The sequence below is a fragment of the Pocillopora damicornis genome, chromosome 10 (assembly GCF_964200805.1).
Source record: "Pocillopora damicornis chromosome 10, jaPocDami1.2, whole genome shotgun sequence".
NCBI lineage: Eukaryota > Metazoa > Cnidaria > Anthozoa > Scleractinia > Pocilloporidae > Pocillopora > Pocillopora damicornis.
In genome coordinates this window covers 10,982,771-11,003,694 of record NC_142679.1, presented here as the reverse complement: position 1 = coordinate 11,003,694, position 20,924 = coordinate 10,982,771, and the positions used below count along the sequence as shown (strand labels likewise).

The 20,924-nt window shown below is 36.6% G+C and overlaps 2 protein-coding genes across 5 annotated transcripts in view; one reads left to right on the top strand and one right to left on the bottom strand.

Moving 5' to 3' along the window:
• LOC113680339 (ATP-binding cassette subfamily C member 4) overlaps positions 1 to 5,755 on the top strand; it is a 13,586-nt gene extending 7,831 nt beyond the window's left edge. For all 3 annotated transcript variants that reach the window (XM_027197362.2, XM_089186122.1, XM_089186121.1), the window contains exons 4-7: positions 336 to 1,756; positions 2,338 to 2,908; positions 3,460 to 3,596; positions 4,108 to 5,755. In XM_027197362.2, the coding sequence (XP_027053163.2) occupies positions 336 to 1,756; positions 2,338 to 2,908; positions 3,460 to 3,596; positions 4,108 to 4,958 (2,980 nt within the window). In that variant the 3' untranslated portion in view covers positions 4,959 to 5,755. The remainder of the gene's footprint in view (positions 1 to 335; positions 1,757 to 2,337; positions 2,909 to 3,459; positions 3,597 to 4,107) is intronic.
• Positions 5,505 to 20,924, bottom strand: LOC113680340 (soluble guanylate cyclase 88E). Of its 2 annotated transcripts, XM_089186123.1 has the most exons (11): positions 19,118 to 20,924; positions 16,591 to 16,802; positions 14,725 to 14,854; positions 13,129 to 13,275; positions 12,716 to 12,862; positions 11,976 to 12,135; positions 11,219 to 11,328; positions 10,688 to 10,777; positions 10,033 to 10,344; positions 9,621 to 9,786; positions 7,118 to 7,188 (listed from the first exon to the last, which is right to left on the bottom strand). In XM_089186123.1, the coding sequence occupies exons 1-10, from the start codon at positions 19,919 to 19,921 to the stop codon at positions 9,631 to 9,633; spliced, it is 2,268 nt and encodes a 755-aa protein (XP_089042249.1). In that variant the 5' UTR covers positions 19,922 to 20,924; the 3' UTR covers positions 7,118 to 7,188; positions 9,621 to 9,630. The 2 variants fall into 2 exon arrangements, with proteins under 2 accessions (XP_027053164.2, XP_089042249.1); XM_027197363.2 differs by having other exon boundaries at positions 5,505 to 9,786.

Genomic DNA, 20,924 nt, shown 5'->3' with positions numbered 1-20,924 from the left:
CCTGGAAATTATAATTGTTCAAAGGAAAGTTCTCCTTCGGCAATGAGTTTTCCTTGACAGATTTCATTGACAAATTTCTTTAGTTAAACGGTAGTCAGCGAATAGTTTTCTTTTCATTGGCGATGTCAACTGACTTGGAGAGGCGTTAGTATTAGCACCAGTTTAAAACAACGACGTACGAAAAACTTTCTTTGTGTTGATGTAAATCATAGCGAAAGTAGGATTAACCTTAGCCAGAGTACATGGTATCCTGTAGTACACATGAGATATCTATTTCTCCTCCTGTAACCTGCATGAAAGTCTCATACATCCTCTTTACATACTCTTCTTTGCAGGAAGGAGATGAAGGTAATTCGTTGCAAGAGCGTCCTCCTATCATGTGCGATTTCTCTTATGTATACCTCGGGGATTGTAGCTTCCTTCATTTCTCTGTTGACCCTTGCTCTTTGTGGCCATCACTTAACACCGTTCATCGTTTTCACTCTCTTGTCCATTATCAACGTTCTTCGTAACAGCGCACTGAGGTCCATAGGGGAAGGAACAATGTTCGTTTACGAGGCTTACGTATCATTTCAAAGGATACAAGAATTTCTGATGCTACAAAACCTATGCAGTTTGACTGATGTAAAACCGTTAACCAAATTAACGAAAAATGCAAGTCCTTTTGAAAATGAAGAATTTGAAGATATCATCAACGAGCTCGCATGTTTTGAAGAGTCATTGAAGAAATCTAATGACATAAATATCTATAGAGATGATCTTGAAAGTAAAAATAAACATAATCTTCTTGAAATAAAGAATCTGGGAAAAAATCAGTCTGAAAAAGCACGAATAATCAAAGACGAAGACTTGAAGGGAAAGCCTGAGAAAACGATGGTCAAATTATCCAATGTGACTTGTAAGATTGATTCCAATAAGTGCTCGGTAAAGTCAATCTACTTGGAAGCAAACAACGATCACTTTGCTATCATAACTGGTCCAGTGGGCAGTGGAAAATCAACATTACTATCTATAATTACGGGAGAGATTCCAGTCACTGATGGACATGTCCAGTGTTGCGGGACAATTGCTTACGTACCGCAGGTTCCTTGGGTTTTCTCTGGTACCCTGCGAGATAACATCTTGTTTGGTCGACCATTTGATGTCGAAAAATACGTCCGAACCATCAGAGCTTGTGCATTAGAAGATGATATTGAAAGATTTCCTGATAAAGACCAAGTGGTTATTGGAGAGCGAGGCGACACGTTAAGCGGTGGTCAGCGCACTCGCATCAGTTTGGCTCGTGCTGTGTATGCTGATTGTGATATTTACCTGCTGGATAATCCACTCTCAGCTGTCGATGCTAATGTTGGCAATGACATCTTTAATCATTGTATTCTTGGCGTTTTATCTAACAAAGTTCGTCTTATGGTTTCTCATCAAGAGTCCCACATGAAGTTCGCAGATGAAATCATTGTTTTGCATAGTGGCTCAGTGATCGATCGAGGAACTTTCTCTGAACTCAAAAAAAAAGAAGCACTGACAGAAATTCTAGACCCTCAAAACAAAAGTTTCCATGAAACTTTTTTTGAAGAGCTTATCACAAAAAATACCAAAGTACATTGTTCCGACAACAAGCAAGTCAAAAGCATACAAATCCCAGACGAAGACCGCATGACTGGAACAGTGTCCTGCAAGCGTTACTGGGATTATTTAACGGCAGGAGTACATCCAATCCTTTTAGGTGGCATGGCCTTAATGTTCCTTCTTTGTCAAGGTAAGGAACTTCGCTAAGGTTCTTCTGTCTCTTTAATCCGTTTTAATCTTCGCCATCCTTATATCTCTTTGGTTCTCTCTTGCCTCTTTATCTTTTTTGTTCCTGAAACACGATTATTTCATAGCTTTACTCTGTGTAAATGCCGTTCTCCAAGACTCTTAATACGGCTAAAACTATCGCAACGTAGCCTCCTTTAGAAGGACGGCAGCAAACCTTTGGTGCCGATTATTTGGTGAGAAATCGACTAATTCCTTCTTAACAAATGTGTTAATAACGTAAATTGGCTACGGTAAAGAGTTTCAGCCCCTCGTCTGGGCGAAAAACAAACGAAGAGCTAACGCTCGAAACGTCAGCTTTGAAACTCTTCACGGTGGCGAATTTACATTACCAACTCAGTTGATAAAACAAAATTATCTTGATCACATTTCAGTTTCCTACATCAGTGCTGCAAGTTTGCAGTTATAGATACTCTGTAAATAGAAGCATAAAATAGACACAAAACTCGCTTCGTCGATAGTGTTCGCTTAGTTGATGGTCTATCGATTTGAACTGCTCTAACATTTCATATTCATTGCTTTCAGGAGTCATGATTTCACCGGACCTATGGCTTTCCTTTCTTACAAGACTCCCTAGTGAAGACCAGACAGACAGAATTAACATTGGAATCTACGCCAGTTGTGTCACTGCAGCTGTTATCCTTGCGACAATTCGAGCTTACATGTTCTTCCAGGTGGTACTGAGATCCTCAGAGAGCCTTCACGATGACATGGTGACAGCCCTCCTAAAAGCACCGGTGTTATTTTTTGACTCGAATCCAATCGGCAGAATCCTTAATCGATTTTCTAAAGACATCGGCTGCATGGACGAAGTTCTGCCGAAGACATTTCTGTTTGCAGTCCAGTTGGTGTTGTTCGTCTTGACTGCAGCTCTCGTTCCATTAATCGCAAATGCGTGGCTGGCAGCAGTTGTTGTTCCTATCATCATACTGTATGTTTACATTGCAAGGTACTTCATGAAAACCTCTAGAGAACTTAAGAGGCTAGAATCTGTGTGCCGCAGTCCTGTGTTGTCACATATCTCGGAAATATTAGATGGTTTGGACACCATTCGTTCCCGTGGAAGACAACACGAGTTTGCTGATCAATTACACAGGTAACATTGTTATTAACAAGAAATTACTGCTATGTCTTCTTTTCATTGTCGTTTTGAAAGAAAAACGCTTTTTCGCATTTTTAAAATACTATCGAAATGACCTGGAGCAGCTGTATTCCTATCATGCAGAATTTTTTTCGTGTTAAGACTGAAAAAGTCATGCAAATTGCTGAAAGTGATGGTAGGAAATCGAGGGAGAAGACTCAGAACGGCTGTACGGTTATTATGCAGAATTTCTTCATGTCAAGGCTGGGAAGTGAAGTGAAATACTCAAAGTGACAATAATAAATAGCAGAAGAGAGACTTCTTCGGTGTATGCAAGCTGGCTTTAAGCCTGACGAAAACCTTAATGCATGACGACAATCATGCATTAACCTTTGTGATTTTGTGGGGGTGATATACTGATATTGAACTGAAATCAGGCATAAAGAAACTGATTTCAAACGAATGCGTATAAGAGGACACAAGTAACCTGAATAAGAAAAAAAGAAGACTCTAGAAATGTGGTGACCTAAATTTGTTTTGTTATCTCATTTTTTCCAACTTGGCAGATATCAAGACGTTCACAATCAAGCATATTTCATGGTATTGGCTGCGACTCGTTGGCTTGGAATAAGATTAGATCTCCTATCTGCCATCTTGATCGGCGCTGTTGCCTTAGCTGCTGCTCTATTTTGCCATGACAACGGTAAGCGAGATCCTAACAAATCGTGGGTTCTCCTTTGCTCAATATAATTACTCGTTTTATATCAAGAAATATTTGGTGTGTTTCTTTGGTAACAACTATATTTGCTTTTCCCATGGGTAGTTATTTCTGTTAAAAAGGGGCCATTTGTCGCGTTAAAAGAATGTCTTTTGTCTCCATTCTTAATCCAGATTTCGCAAAGTTATGCGATCTGCGGACACAACTTCTTTCTCTTAATGGGGAAACTAGGCTCTTTCAGTCGAACCTATGGCATTCTCGGGAAGACCCCTGAATGGAAAGAATGACCATGAGAGCGGGGATTTCATGCTCTTTTATAAAAAGCAAAGTGACTCCATTACGCGTTCGCAACCGTACTTATCTCCCCAAAATCAACCGAGTGTTTGAGTTCAACCAGTGCTTATGATTCACTGCACTTGTGCACATGATTTATAACGCATCAGAAAGACATTTTTATGGAAAGGTCTAACTGGGGTGCTATATTCTTAATTTTCAGCTCTTGTTGGTCTTGCATTCGTGTACGTCTTTGAAACCTCTCACTTCACCCAGGTATCAGTTCAACAGTCCTGTGAAGTCGAGAATTTGATGACATCTGTAGAGAGAGTAATGGCAATCACCAAACTTGAACCTGAAATGGGATATGATACACCAACAGAAAAACCAAAACAATGGCCATCAAATGGAGACATCAAATTTACCGAGTTATCTCTCACATACTATCCTGAGGGACCGGCGGCACTCAAGAAAATTATTATGTACATCGAAGGACATTCCAAGGTTGGAGTTGTCGGTAGAACCGGATCTGGGAAATCAAGCATAGTATCTGCTCTTCTGCGCATGCCTGAAGCTGAAGGGTCAATCACTGTGGACGGAGTGGAGCTTACCAGTTTAAATCTACAAGACTCTAGGAGTTGTATCTCTGTGCTTAGTCAAAATCCTGTTGTGTTCAGTGGATCCCTTAGAATGAACCTTGATCCACTGGAAGAACATAGCGATGTTGATCTGTGGGACGCATTAGAAACTGTGCAATTGAAAACACTCGTGGAGAACTTTCAGGGAAAATTGGATCATACAATGACAAACAAAGGAGCGAATCTGAGCGTAGGAGAGAAGCAGTTAGTTTGTTTAGCTCGTGTTTTACTACAAGGGAGTAAAATTGTGGTCCTTGATGAACCCACTGCTCATGTTGACCCCAAAACAGAACAAATCATACACCAAACAATCCACCAAAATCTCAAAAACTCAACTGTAATCACCATCGCCCATCGGCTGAAAACCATTGAAGAATGTGACAAGATTGTACAGTTAAACGACGGAAAATTAGTAGTAGAGTCATGTTATGTTTGAAGTAGGTAGGTTGCGTACAAGAGAAAGCAAGCGCCATCATTTCCATATTCGTTTCCGCCATTCGTGCAAATTAACCATAGCTCTTTTTCCAATATTTGTAAATAATATGATAGTTAGGTTATTTAATTTGATTTGTTTGTATTGATTTTTACATCGACAGGAGTACGACGTATAACTGCCCCTATAAGTCATGTAACCGACAAAGCAGCTGTGTTCTAAAGAGCGAAACGAAATCTCTAAGTTGCGCTTGATTCCCCAGTCCATATAAGAGGGAAAGTGGCCATGGCAAGAAACTAAGTTTCTAGAGATAGTTTATCTGAATTGAGCAAGAAAACTTTGACCTTAGATATTTTTCAATTCAGATATATTTCTTCTTTTGACTGACATCAAGATCAAAACAGTTTTTTTTTAAATAAAGAATGAACCAAAAAACGGTCGGTAACTTGAAAACGTTTCAGTTTCCTCTAGTCTTCCAATGATCGAAACACAAGCGTTTTGACCAATACGAGCGCGCTCAGCGCTACACTCATTTCTTAATCACAAAACTTTTCGTATTAATGACTTCCTTTATTGTCTTCTATCGTACAATACAAACCAAACTAAACCCAAAGAGGTGTCCCAGCACCCAATACAATGAAATTCATTTTCATATATCGTTTAATATCCATATGTACAATATTCTATTCATTAGAAGCTATAATTTTCTAATTTCATCCCTGACACTGACCTATCTACATTTCTTTTGATATCCTGTACCAAATATAAACTAATAAAACATCTGTGCTTGACAGGCTAAACTAGAAAATTCATTCATGATTGACGTGTTTACTCGGATGCTTAGTCTCGATTACAAACGGGCTGTTGTACCGATATAAACACTGACATCCCTTGCACATTATATTTATGAGTATCATAGCACTATGGCAAGATAAATGGCTGTCTTTCATAAATTAAAATCCTTGCTCAATGCTTCAAGGATCTAAAATTAACGGCACCAGCGTTCAAGCGAGGAAACATAGCATTTCCATTAGCAGTAATCTTACTTGCGGTCAAGAGATTTCGGTGTTAAAGTGTTTTGCTCACTAAGCAATCAATTGTTACACCATAAACAGCCGAAATAACATTAGTACCGATAAGAACTACCCTTGCAAGCTTTAATGTCTAACAAAAATGTTAAAAAGATCTCTGTATCTTTGCTAATTAAGTATTTCATTTTTATTTAGATGTTTAGGTCTGTCTAGCAAGCATGATATCTTTCCCACCAGTTCTAAGAACAAGTGAACCAGTCTGCAGTTCGCTCCAAGAAGGTGCTATATCAGGCAGGCGCTCCTATTCTTAAGGCTGAACTTCTTAAAAATGGAGAACACCCTGAATTCAAGTAAAATGAAAACTTGCCAGATCCAAATCCAAATTGCTTTCCTACTGTCCTCATCAATGTGAAAAGGGTTACTAATGACAGTAATGTAAAAAATTGGCTTGTCAATTTGCTCTGATCCCTATCACACTTTATTATATCTCCAAGTAAATACGTGCGCTATGATTGATAAATTAAACGGGCCGATTTCACTGTATGGTGCGCTAAGTTGAAAACTTTGTATTCAAATCTTACTTAACTCGTTTTTCTCGGTCCGTACCGAACCTTGTTTTTTCCGCTCAGATTTATGGCCCGCGCACTTCGCGCTTGGGTAATAAATCTGAGAGGATAAAACTCGGTCTGCACTTACAGTATGGACCTCGAACTCGATTAGTAAGGGAAAGTGATTCATTTTTTCGAAAAGTAATGGTGTTCATAATTTTTATCATGAAGTAAATACATCAAAACTATTCTCTATTTACAAAAAAGCGTCCTATCCACTTAATAGTATATTCAAATCTATTGTACATCCCGTGTTAATCTAGGCTAGTATCTACATGGTAAAAGTTTATGATACATGCAAGTAAAAAATATTTCCAGCATTAAGCCATAGCCGGCCAAATAACCCTGGAAAGATAAGATGAATCTAACAGTGTTCACTCACTATTATTACCATTACTCTAAGAAAAAAACAAAAAAAAAAAACAGCAAACAGGTGGAAGAAAAATTTAAAGAAAACTACTGCAACAGTTTTGTCCTGCAAACCACCCACCCCCCCCCCCCTTAAAAAAATAAGATAAACAATACTGACGACACAGACGCAAATAAATAACTTACTTTCCAAGCCCCTGGGAGAATGATCAGCTCTCAATTCCCCTGATTAAGTAAACAATGAATAGAAGTGAGTTTTTCTGTTGGTATCCTATACCAAATGCTCAAAAAAATTACAGCAAGGCGAAATATTGATGTATGTCCCCATAAATATCAGAAAATGGCGAAATAAATCATAAGTTGTTGTTGTTACAACATAAAATAACTCGAGAACCAAAATAAAATTAAACATTTTTTCCCAAAACATCAAAATAACATTCAGCCCTATGCAGGACTCGTCGCATGAGCAAGAAAAATTTGGAAGATCGAGTTAATAACTTACGTTACATTAAACATACTCTCACAATTGTTTGCATCAATTTATACAACAAAAAGAATGTTGAAATAAGAACTTTCAAAGATTCAAACATACCTAAACACCAAGACTATACATAGAGTTTGTTTGTGTTTGACGATCAGTATTTACAAGTAAGATTAGTTATTGAAATAAGATAAGATCTAACATCATTTCTTCACTTGCAAGTTAAACATGGCCATGAGCATGTTGGTACCTCCGCCTGTCCAGTTCATAATCACACAAGTAACGTAAACTATGAAAAGATTTTTGTTAATGTATGTCTGCGACAAAGAGTGAGCGAACGAAGTGTTCTAGCATGGCAGGTAGTGGAATTTTCTACGCAAAAAGGAATATCCCAATGAATATCCCAATTGGACGAGGTTGAGCATGGTATCATGAATTATCAATATAAAGGTCCAAGTGATCTGCCTCAGCCTTCGGCTTTGGCAGATAACACAGACACGAGGTTTGATAATTCATAATATCATGCGAAAACCAAATTTAACAATTGTTTTATCATACATTTTTTAACAAATTTGCAAAAGGAGACAGAACTCTCTGAGTTGTAAAATACATGAACAAGGGGGATTGAAAACTAGGTAGACTTTGAACTCGACGTGATAAACCAATATCTGCAGCAGATATTGGGTTATCATCTTAACTTCTCACGTTATTGTATATTGACTTAATGCTCTGAAACAATCCCAGTTTTCATCGGCTACTGTATTATAACATCCGATATAAAGTAGTATTCCTCAGGAAATGTGCATATTTGATAATTTATTTTCTGAGCCTAGCTCACAATAATTTCTCTTTAAATTTTTTATTGTGCTATGAATTTTATAGTGTAGTAATCTTTTGGTGGATCAACCAGCCCTTTTTTTAATTTATATTTAGAAATATCTTGTTCATAAAAGATCACTGATCTAATCTGTAGTGACTAATTACCCCCTATGTAATATAACATATCTCTGCATAATTAGAAATAGCATAATGATTAAAATCCTTTTAAATTGTTCAAAGTCGACCCTTAAGAACAAATTTACAATAGGTCGCTTAAGCTGGAAGACATGAATCATCCAGTAAAAGCATTTATGATAAACCAAGTTATAAACACACAAAGCAGCCCATGTCCTGAGTTCAACTTGATTTCTGTGGCATCCTATGATACACTTCTAATCCTTGTGGATGGGACCTCATCCATATCAGGCTACTCTCAGTATTTTGTCAAGTTCATTTTCAGTTCAGCTGTGCCTACAATTTTGTTAACCCTTTACACCCTAAAATCAGTATAGATATTCTCCATACTGTTCTCTATACATTTCTTAAGGTGCTAACAAGGAGAATTTGTTTAACAATCATGGGCCTATTTGGTTGGTGATCATTTCCTTTATTCTCATGACCTTAATGTATGATTCAGAGGTGATATTGTAGGGAGAAATTAGATGCTAGTAACTCTTAGGGGTTAAAGGGTTGACAATCCTGCTTAGGAGACGCACTGTGAAAGTTAAGACTCTTGCCTTAGAACAAAACATAGTGAGACAGGCCTAGGTCTCAAATTTGCACCTAACCAGCTAGCTGACAGATTGCCAGCCCTGCCAATTATTAGGCCCTTATGTCTCCTATCCAGTACTGTAACTATTTTTTTAAAAACATTTTATAAAGGAACATTACCTTGAACATGTAAATCATGTCTAACAACAATCAAGGCATTTAACAACATTAAAGGTCAATGTACAAGGCTGCTTGTATGTTAAGTTAATGACCCCTCCTTTCATGTTAGCTCCACCCACCCTTTTTTCACTCAAGACAAGTTTAATAAATATTGCTGTGCAAAAAATTAATCAAGATTCTTCCTGAGCCATGCCACAGTTTCTGTATCTATAAAAATCCAAGCTGCCTCAGAGTTTTGTTCAAGTTGTTCGTTTCTAATTCATGCCAAACTATCAAATCCTTCAACATCCAAGTTCCCCTTTCATCTATTCTGATAACTTTGGTCAGAAAGTGAAAGAGAGATTTGATGGTTCTCTTCAGGCTAGTAGTAATTGTGCATGTTTCAACATTACATGTGACTCCAACTATTGTGCTGTAAGCACCTATTAATAAAATTATAAGTGTACAGATAAAATTAGTTACCAACCAGTGATAATTTAGAAAAGACTGCACATGGTGGTTAGTGTCGAATTGGAATTGTTGGCCTTTACTTCCTTCTGGGTATTTGGTCCATTTTTCATGTCTGATTTGTTTTGTTTCTCTTCCACAGCAGGATTGTCTACCTCTATTAAAGTATCTTCTTTAAAATTGACCTGAAAAAAAAAAAAAAAAAAAAAAAAGAAAAAAAGAAAAGAGAAATGGTAAGTTTGCTTTTTCTTGGTGAATGTAGCATTAAAAGGTATTACTAAAGTGTAAGTCACAACTGCCTACATCAATTTTTATTAAAACATCAGATATTGTTGGTTCTAGTTTGGCATTTTTTCCACACCTATTCATTGAAGCTCATTGGAAATGCAAAATTTTGTGTAACTATGGCACAAAAAAACTTATTTTCTCACCTTTTCCCATTGGAAGAGAACTCCATTATTAGAGCTGTGTGGTGTGTGAGGAACATGACCATAGTAGGCAACTGGACAGTCTTTCTGTGGTATCACTACATCATCTTCTGTTTCAATGAGTTCCTCCTCTTCAGGCACAGAATCAGCCTTGGGCTGAAAAGTATGGCTCCCCATGGTAGCATGAGACATTTCCCCCTGATGGTGTCCCCCAATTGCAGTAGTGTGGCCTCCCACCATAGACATATAAGACTGGACCGCTTCTCCTCCATCTTTCTTACCAACAAGCCAGAAAGTCTTCATTCCTCCCTTTCCCTAACAGCAAGTATACAGAGAGAAGTCAGTGTCAACTAAAATGCATCTTATTTTTCTTTTCCTGTCCTGTCCTGGCCAAGGTTTACCAACTTTCATTTTCATAACCAAGCTCAAACTTTACCATCTTTTCTACCAACTCTCTGCACAGGATTCTTTGTGTATTGCTAATGTAAGCCAAGTTCATACATGTTTATGGTAAGTTCTATGTAGGTTAATGAATAAAGGGGGTAAGTTTCTATAGAAACTGTGGTTCTATAGAAACTGTGCTGCATCGTTTGGAGAGTATAACAAGGTAATTTGGTATTAACAACTGAAATAGGAGTTTGCAAAAATGAATGAGTACCTTGATATCAATACTCCCTCTTTGCTTCATGAGATAGTTAGCAGCTTGTAAACAACTGTAAGTTGTCTCACTAACATGAATTTTCATGGCCTAGAGAGACAATAAAACATTCCGAGATATTTTAGTAAATCACAGAACAGCATGCCATGAAAATGAAAAGAAAAAAGTAAAACAAGTTAGAACAGATGGACTAAACAATGAAAATTAGAAACAACTTATGATAACAAATGTGTGTGAAAAACAAAAAGGAAAAAAATTAGCACATTACAATTATATCTTAATCTTGCTTTTATAAAGTGTAAGCAAGCTACCATACTTCATTCTTCATCAAGGTTCCTTCATGAAAACAAAAATTGTTTTAATAGAAGAGATATTTTAACATTACAAAAATTGCACATCTAAAATGTCACCAGTTTGACCTGAGCTGTGACTTTTAACTCAGCTTTGAATTTTGTAATTGTATGCATGCCTTCTAATCTTACTTTTCTTAAAAAAAAAAACAATGATGTACTTAAAAAAGTAAATATGTACCAATCCTGTAGACTCCATCCTAGAAGCAGTGTTGACAGTGTCACCAAACAAACAATACCGAGGCATTTTCAAACCAACAACACCTGCTACAACCATACCAGTATGTACACCTAATATAGAATTAAGGCAAGCATTAATTACTGTTTCGAATTCTTATACGGACCAAATAATTTGGCTGAAGAATTATGACCTTAGAATAGTACTTCTCATGACACAATAACCATGAAACACAATGACTTCATACAAAAACACTCATCTTCACCCTTCACACTTGCATTTGATGTGCAAACATCATTAGGATCTGCACTAATACATGTCTGTTTATTCAGATTCAAAATATAAAATTCAGATTCAAAATATAAAAAACACACACAAATTTGAAGCGGAAGTTTGTATTCAAGAAGGATGTTAAAATTAATGGTCAAACATGGTGGTAAAGTGCTAATTGGGGGTGCAATCACATCACAGCCAATCTTCACTTGACTCAGCAATATGGCTCTGCAATTCTTTGAATTTACCTACATTTTCCCCAAAATCAATGGATCACTATGGTTGTTATTTATTGACCCTACACCTTCCCTTGTATTTGCATTGCATTTGCACTGTATTTGCATTGCATCACCTAAGTAAGTCACTCTTGTAGGTTTGACTGTTACCCCTGGTTTCAAACCATTTGCTTTATTACATGTAACCTGAGTGAAAATGTAAATGATAGTACAGTTAATTAATGAGAACTTTACTGCAAACATTTCCTTACCTATCCTTATCTTAAGGTATTCACTTGATTTTGATGGATCACCGAGTGTTGGCATGGCAGCTATCATATCCAGTGCAAGGTCTGCAACATGTTCTGCATGATACATACTCCTTTCAGGGACACCACTCACCACCATGTATGCATCACCAATTGTCTCCACCTGTAACAAAATGTTAGTTCAACCACAAGTGTGACCAGCGGCTAATTTCTCCTCAGAGTTATTCTGCTGATATCATTCACTAAGATCTAAAGAGTAGAGAAAATGATTGCCTACCCAAGAAACTTTGATTGTTAAAAATTCTCCTTGTCAAGACCAAAGGAAATATAGAGAACAGCATTGACAATGTGGATGATGATGATAAAGGTTTAACTCCAAAAGAAATCATGGACTAAGATTAGAGGGGATATAAGCAGCTCTAATGAGGCCATTTCATTGACTCTGATTTCTCCATATGGTAAGGTAAAATTAATCCTTAAAACCTTCCAAACAAAAACTAAGGGGAAAAAAGACAATACTATGCAAAGAAGATGGGAAAAGGTGAATAACATTTTTGTGAAATGGGATAACAGAGAGGGAGAGAGTGAGTTATATTGAACTGTTTTAAAAGGGCAATTCCAAGACTATTTCCCTATTCTTTTAAATAAATAGAGTCACTGAATTCCTGTGAAAAGATATTTGTACATTCCCAAGTTTGATGCAGAATCAAGAAGCTTGTTGTCAGCCATAGGTTATCACTCACTTTGTAGACATTATGCTGCTCACTGATCTGGTCAAACACAGTGTACATATTGTTCAACATGGTCACCACTTCCATGGGGCTAATAAGTGAACAAATGTGTGTAAATCCAACCACATCACTGAACAGCACAGACACATCATGGAACATCTGGAAAAAAAAGAAAGACACTCACACACTCAGGATTTTAGGGATTAATTGCATAATTGTTTGATAATGCCCAGGTATTGCACATATGGAGGTACATATTAATGTTAACAGAGGGTTTCTTAAAAAAACAGCAAATAGGTGATGGCCACAGGGAAGGGATAAACACACAAGGCACACAATTTTGCCTAATAAAACCTTACTTGCGATAATTAATTGCACTGTCCAATCAATACAGGTAAATGGCAAGGTGTTGTGAATTTGCATACCTCACAAGTATTCAGAGCTGGTTCACCCTGCCTGAGGCGATCTGCAACTGTTCTGGGGATCATTTGATAGAGCAGTGAGTCAGTGCGCCTCTTCTCAATGTCTAGTTCCTTCATGCTCTCCTCAAGCTTTGCACTTTTGATCAATTCCTGTAAAATAAAATGATCATTAACAAATAAAAATATATTTCATGGATAGGGTAGTTGAGTTTTTAAACATTCATTGTATGTTTTCCCTTCTTTTATAGGAAGGGGGGTACTCCATATGCAGAGAAACAGGTAAGGAGAGGAAAAAATCACATCACATGTCTTGGAGCTCGTGAACTCCTCACAAGAACACTGGGATTAATATTTATCATAAATTAAATCAATTTTTCAAGAATATTAAACTTTCTGCAGGAAAGTGCGCATAAAGATTGTAAAGATTCAAGAACATTCAAGAACTATATCAATGAGATTCCTTCAGCAACAAGCTGCATGCCTTTTTAAGCAATAAAAACACTCAACAATATTGAACACACCAACTTGAGCTTCAGATTGTCTTGATCATCTACTAGTTATTGACTTATAATGATTTTGTTTTGTTATCTGACAATAACAAACTGTGGAGAGTTCAATGCTAATATACCTATGTGATCTATCAACTTAAGATGGTTAAAATTGTTTGCATACTGTATTATCATGGAGCAATATGCAGGCATCTAGCAACAAAGTGAATATATGACTGATCCACCCAGTAGGGGTACAGGAAAAAAAAAAAGATTCCAATTTGCATTAAACGTACTCAAACTGACAGCTGCCAAAATACTAAAATTTCTGCCATGCTTCCACTTTACAGATTCTCATTGATCAGTATAACCAGCTAAGAAAGACCACTAACGAAGTTAGCAATGTATATTTACAATGCAACTGCTGCTAAAATATTATCAACAATCTGATCTATTTGCTATATATCGAACACTTGAATGTTAATTGTTTTCTCTATGTTTATTCAAATGCATCTACTGGTCATTTTGCAGGCTACACCCCACTATGTGTACACAGCATGCATTTTGAAAAATGTTGTAAAAAGGTATTCACTTATCACGCTCTCAAATACAATTTTTATGATAAAAATCATTCCCCAGATCTGTAGAAGAACTTCATAACTTCATTCTGGCATTTATACACAAATATTTAACATAGATAAATATTATCTTGTTTTCTATGAAAGCATTCCTATAAGTGCATGTAATATTATGCTACATTTGTGAAATCTTGTACATGAATACATTCAAAAAGAGAAATTCAGAAAATGCAATTTTTATTGTCTAAATTCATGGCTCAGCTGTAATAGGGTGTTAATGTTATCCACAGAGAAGGCTTAACCCTTGACACCTTAACATCAGTATGCATATTCTCCATACTATTCTCTACACATTTCCTAGGGTGCTGCCAAGAAGAATTTGTTTAACAATCAAGAGTTTCTTTAGTAGGTGATCATTTACTTTATTCCTAAGAACTTGTTTGATTCAGGGGTAATATTGTAAAGAGAAACTAGATGCTGATTGCTTTTAATATTAGGGGTCAAAAGATTACCAGTAATATTGTCTAACAAACCTGATCAAGAGCCAGCCTGAGTTCTGCTGACTGCTGTGTTCCAGCAAGCACAAGGTCTCTGCTTGAGTCGTGCATGCTCAGGTCATTGATGTACAATCCAAGGGAGCACATCACATCCAACTTTTCAATGCTGCAATTAGAGCACAAATTAGACTGCACATCTTCTAAGATCCTATGACTTTGCTAATATATTCCTGATTTAAAAACCCCAACAAGGTGTAATATTACCAATTATAACCCAGCCATTAATTTTTGCGTGACATTATTGACTACTTTATGTGCAAAATCACTGGACAGCTATCTTGCAATAATCCCCATCTTTGTCTGCATTTTCTAACAATTATTCTTGTAAAAAGGGGATATAAGCAGTGGAAAAAGCCAGTCAAAGAGTTTCATGATTCATCTCTCCAATTTTACATAAGAAAAAAACAAGCTTGTTTTGTAGAGTCCTGAGAGATAGTAATATCAAAAAGTTGGTTACAAATATACATCATGTAGAAAATATGCATCTTCTATCAATTCAAACCTTACTTTTTTACAAGCAGTTTTTGCATGATATAAAAATTGATAGGAGGGTTATAAAATATACAACCCCCCATTTGGCTTGCTGGTATATTGGCTGATAGCATCCCTTTCTGAGAGATTGTTCTTAAAATTTCACATTTTGCCTCAAAGCTTCACTTCTTAGCCAAATATTCATTTTTCTCTCAGCTGTGGACATCATCAGCCAACATAACAGCTGCCAAAAGGGGTTTAATTACTAAAATAAATAAGCCTATTGGTAATGACTACAAATAAATTCATAATTTACATATTGAGAGCAAAGCAACAAAGTGGTTTATAATTGGCTGTAGCATATATATCATAGTTTGGAGTTTGTTTGTCATCAAGTTATTCCACACCACACTGAAACCTAAAAAGTTTGATATAGGAGAATTAGGAAAAACAAAGTTTAGTGAGAATGGACTTTCATCCAAAAAGTGACTATTTCTTGGAGAATTCATTTGCCTTACTGGGGAGTAACTCCAGATCTCTATTAAAATTTCTCACAAAAATCTAAAAATTAAGGCACTATGAGGTTCTCCTTCTAAGTGACTCCAAGGAGCTGGTGGTAATAGTTCCCTTGAGTGGTAGATTCTCTTATTAATATGTTAAAGTGCATTTAAACATCTGCCCTTTCATAAACTTTCAGCGATGAAAACCTTTAGTACCCCAGTCATGGTGCATTAAGTCATATAAGAACTACAATAACTGTTTCAACATTCTCTTTGCCTTAAATTAAGCTATCTTGGGATACAATTTATCTACCTGTGGTTTCCACTTACTTAATAATTATCCATATGTGATTTACATACATGCATACATCCCTGACCATCACAAGCAAAAACTCCCATGTGTTATGAATGCCTGTGTGCAATTGATCTTCTGCGCACCCATACACTATAATGTTATGCCGCTCCTTCAACAACTTCACTGGTTGCCTATCCACCAACGTATCGAGTTTAAAATCCTTTTGATCACCTTTAAAGTACTCCAGGGCTCAGCTCCTAAAAATCTCAGCCATTAAATTTCTGTTTAACTGCCACCCCGTCATGATTTACGGTGAAATAACAAGGGATTTTTTCTGAGCACCCCAAAGTGTTTCACGAAAATTACCACAAGGGAATTGATCCTTCATGGCAGCAGCGCCGCAGCTTTGAAAAATTGAAGTCTCTTCCCATGAAAATTCAGTATTTCAGGAAAATAATTTTAAACTTCATCTGTCTATGAATACCTATGACCCACAACATACACAAAAATATGGTCACCTTGCAAAGTAACACAAAAAATATATAATTCAAACTCACAGACTCCAAAATCACTTACATCGGAGTAGCAAGGTATACCATTGATTGCCAGTCTTCCATATACAGCATCTGTCCCTTAAGATGGATATAACATAATTCATTGGAGACACCTTTATCAGTTCCATTTAAAACCATTTCTCCATTTGCACCATTCTCCACAAAAGCAGCACTATTCTGTAACACAGGCTTGATGGACTGTAATTCAAATACCACATTTGTATGCAATGTAACCTGTGAATGAAAGATGTTCAAGTTCACTTCTTTTCAATCAACTGTTCCTGAATTATGGAAATAATTGCATCTTTCTTTAACACAAAAATGTAGAGATTTTACATGGTGACAATTTGTGGGTAACCATCAGATCTTTATGTATTCTTCATGACACCACAAATTGCAAAATATGTATAGTGGTTAAAGTATTGCAGGAAAGTGTCAGAATTAATGAGGAAGCAATTATCCCACTTCAGATATACATAATTTTGGAAGGTTTGTCAGAGGAGTATATTAGTTGACAGAGTAAAAAAATTCCAGCTGTAAAATCTTGCCTTTAAATACACTTGTATTTACTACCATAAATGAAGTCTACAACCCAAGGAAAATATCTCTCTATTTACTTCCCAATATAAAAAAAAGCCCTATAGCTCAGTTTTGCTTCAAAATTTCTCTCTATTGAAAATTTTAGCTTCATCCCTGGTGCTAAAATCAAATCATATTTGAAAATCTATTTCATTTCATATAGAAATGAGCAAAATTTCAGACTTGTCTGATTTATTGTTTGCTTTAACTATTTAGAAGTAAGTGAAAATTCAGAGGCTACACTTGAATACTAAGAGACTCTGAATTCAACTCAAACTCAAAGTCAAAATGATGTTGTTTATTTTCAACAGGGGAAAAAATTTTTCATTGCATCCAATATCACTTAGCCATTGTGTGATAGCACTTATCTACGGAAATTCACTTTATTTAATGAACACGCAGGAAGTATATACATATTAAATAAAAAGTAAAAGGAGACAAAACTATGATCTACTTCAGAGAGACATTTTTTTAAAAGATGCAATTCTTGTTCAAAAAGAAGATTCTCTACAACAAAATTCTTCCTCACAAAAAATATATCATAACCAATTCTGGTTTTCTTTTTAAATCTTTTCCCAATCTCATTGTTTGATATTGAAACAAAGAAGATGCAATTATAATGAAAGTGAAAATACACATGAACAAACTAATAACTTTATTAAAATTTCATCTTGACTTCTAAAAATAATTCTGTCTAGAAGCTCAAAATGCAAAGAAGTTTGAATTATTTATTTGCATGAATCAGATTGTAAGGTAATTGGTACACAATTTCTCTGACTGAACCTACACTTTTTTAACATTTACTTCTCATGACAAAAAGCAGCATTTCCCCTATTCAAACTCAACCTTATATCTTGCCATTTAGAACCAAAATTATAAAAAGTTGCAGCCATTCACCTGAGTTTTCTACATGATTAGCAGCCATATTTATAATACACACTTCGACAATATTGATGTGTGAAGAAAGTTTAAGTATAGCACAAAGCCACACCAAGTTAATGAAAAAAGGAATGAATCTTTCAAACAGAACTGATTCAGTGGTTGAGTATATTAATAAAATCTGTTAACTATGCAGGGTACAATGAAAATGTTCTCAAATAGAAAAATTAAACTCCTTTTGTAAGCGAGACACAAGAGATAGCTGCACCTTAGCTTTGAAACAAATATCTCACTAAAGCAACCCAAACTTCTGAGCTGAGCCACAAGTATTTGTTTAAGTCTCCTTGTATCAATTTGAAACAAATGAATAATATTCACACTATATCGCAATATGTCCTTTTCATCCCTTCCAGCAAAACCAGAAAAAAATGACAGCACAAAATTGGTTTATAATGAAACAAAAATTGGAGATATTTAGAGTGTATTTGATTCTGTGATTGTTAGAGAGATTTAAGGAATTACTTGGATAATATTTTGGAAAATTTACTTTACATCTATAACATCAGCCCAAACACGAGGAGTTAAACTGCAACAGACTAGCACATTCTATCCCTAGCAGCAAGCTATATACACCTGCATCTGAAGCTGTGGACCAAGATAGCTCTATTTTTAACCGAAAAAGACACTTTGATAAATTCTCTAACCCTTTCAAAATATTCATTGCATGGAGGTCTCAAAGTAAAAAAGTAAATTATGTTTTCCAAAAAAGGGTACGGGAACAATGTTTTGCATGTAGCAACAGTTGCTAAGTTATGAGTAAAGCTTTAAAAATTTGTTTAATAAAATAAATCGACACATGTATTTTTAATTTGCCAAGGGACTCTGTTACAAGATTATAATTAAACCTCAAATGAGTAAAAGATTGTGTTTGCCCTTAAAAACTTACTTCAAAATAATTAATGTGGCAATTTTAAAGGGAACGAATCCCACAAATGATCAAAACCATGTCATGGTCACTGAAGGACTAAAGGTTGGATGAAAAATGAAGTAAATAAAGCTACTTAAGAAAAAAAGAGATCATGGCAACCTACGTTTTCCCATGTAAAATGGACGAAAGGTCGAATGAGTGTGAACTGTGAGACAATAGTTTTTCCAGGAAGAGCGGGCAATATAGCTTCCAAGCTATTTCCAGTGCTGGAAATTGCCATGTCTCGATCAAAGACAATGTGAAATGGAAAAACCTCGTAGAAAATTTCCATCGGTATCTTCAAGCTGCCGGTGTCGCCATTGAGGGATATGACAGAGTGACGTTTAGGTCGTCGACGTGTTTCCATATAAACACTGTTGTCGAATGTGAGTTGAAACAAGGCGTAACTGCCTTCTTTGTTTTCATTGTACTCCAACACTTCGACGTCCACTTCAATGTGGTAGAAGAATTGACCGACTGCTTTTATCTGGCCAATCACGTAATACAGAAACCCTTTCCTTGAGGATCGATAATGTAACGTGAGGCCACTCTCTGTCTCATTTTCACAGAAAAACGACGGTGCTTTTAGCTTCGGGTAAGTGAACCGCAAGTACTCGTGGAGATTATCCAGACCATTTAGAAAATCTCTCATGTGCCGGCCGAGGACTTTCAAAATCCTGTCGTAACCGTACTGACCTATGAATCCGAGAAAATGAAGGCCGATTTCTTCGGTAAGTGTTTCTCTGCTTGCATTCGTTACTTCCAGAGCTGCTTGTATAAGACGTACCATGATGTCCTCGGAATATACCTTGTGAGTGGCAAATGTATGATGTCGTGTTCCAGACTTCTCCACAATTTTATTCCACACCGTTTCACCATATTTCTCGAGCAAGACACTGCGAAAATTCTCCAAAAGCAAGCCGTACATGTCAAAGGTAGCCTCCGCGCAAATTCACGGGAATATTGACAGATGGCTCTGATCAATATAGTCAAACCATGAGCGGAGCGTATTAAAAACAACCAAAAGCGTCACGCTTACCGCCGAATTAACGTGAAGCAGATGGATCTAATTGATTAGCGATGAAGAGAAAAAAGTCTAAAGAAGGCCCGAGGGACCTTGACGTGTCGAACGCAAACGGCGACAGATGACGTGAAATTGGGATGCACGAAAAAATGAAAGCTTCGCGATTACAAATCGAGTCATTCTCGCAACATCAAGATGTTATGTGGAATAAATTTAAGTGTCACATAATAGTTTTCATCGGTATCGGCAGAGATCACAGAGGAAATACGTAAGCCGCTACCAATTTGCGATTCGCCCCTGCACTTTTGCGCACAATAGATCTAACCAAAGCACTTGGATACGATTAACAAAGAGCCCGGAAAGAAGAACATTAATGAACGACTGCGAAGCTTACTGGTGTCAACTTGGATTGCACTGAATTCGTCGTTTAACTAATCGGCTCGCCTCCGCTTCAGAAAACTTAGTTTTTCTCGTAGCCTAACAGCGCCCGTGAGCCCAGTTTGAAGTCAGCGCGCGCACAGTTTGAGTGAAATTAAGGCGTGACATTTGATCGCGAAAGTTCAGCTTCCCGCCTTCTTTAGCGAAGTTCGCTGCACGAAGTCTGATATGGGCATAAATTATTCACGTGTCGACTCGTCAGGTATCGGTGAAAATTCCCAAAGTGATAAATTCGGAGCTGTCTCCTTGGTCTAATTTCTATCCGCCTTTCTAAAGTATTTTTAGAAAAAAACGAAATGTTTGTGACCGAGAATGTGTGACAGTAGTGGAGTGACATATTTTGCAGATCGTCCTGACGACCAACGAAATAAAGAAGAAGACAAAAATCCAAACAAAAACAAATGAAGACGTAAATGATAAGCGTGAGTCAGCTTTTGGAAACCTTTTTCTAGAATTAAAATGATTAACA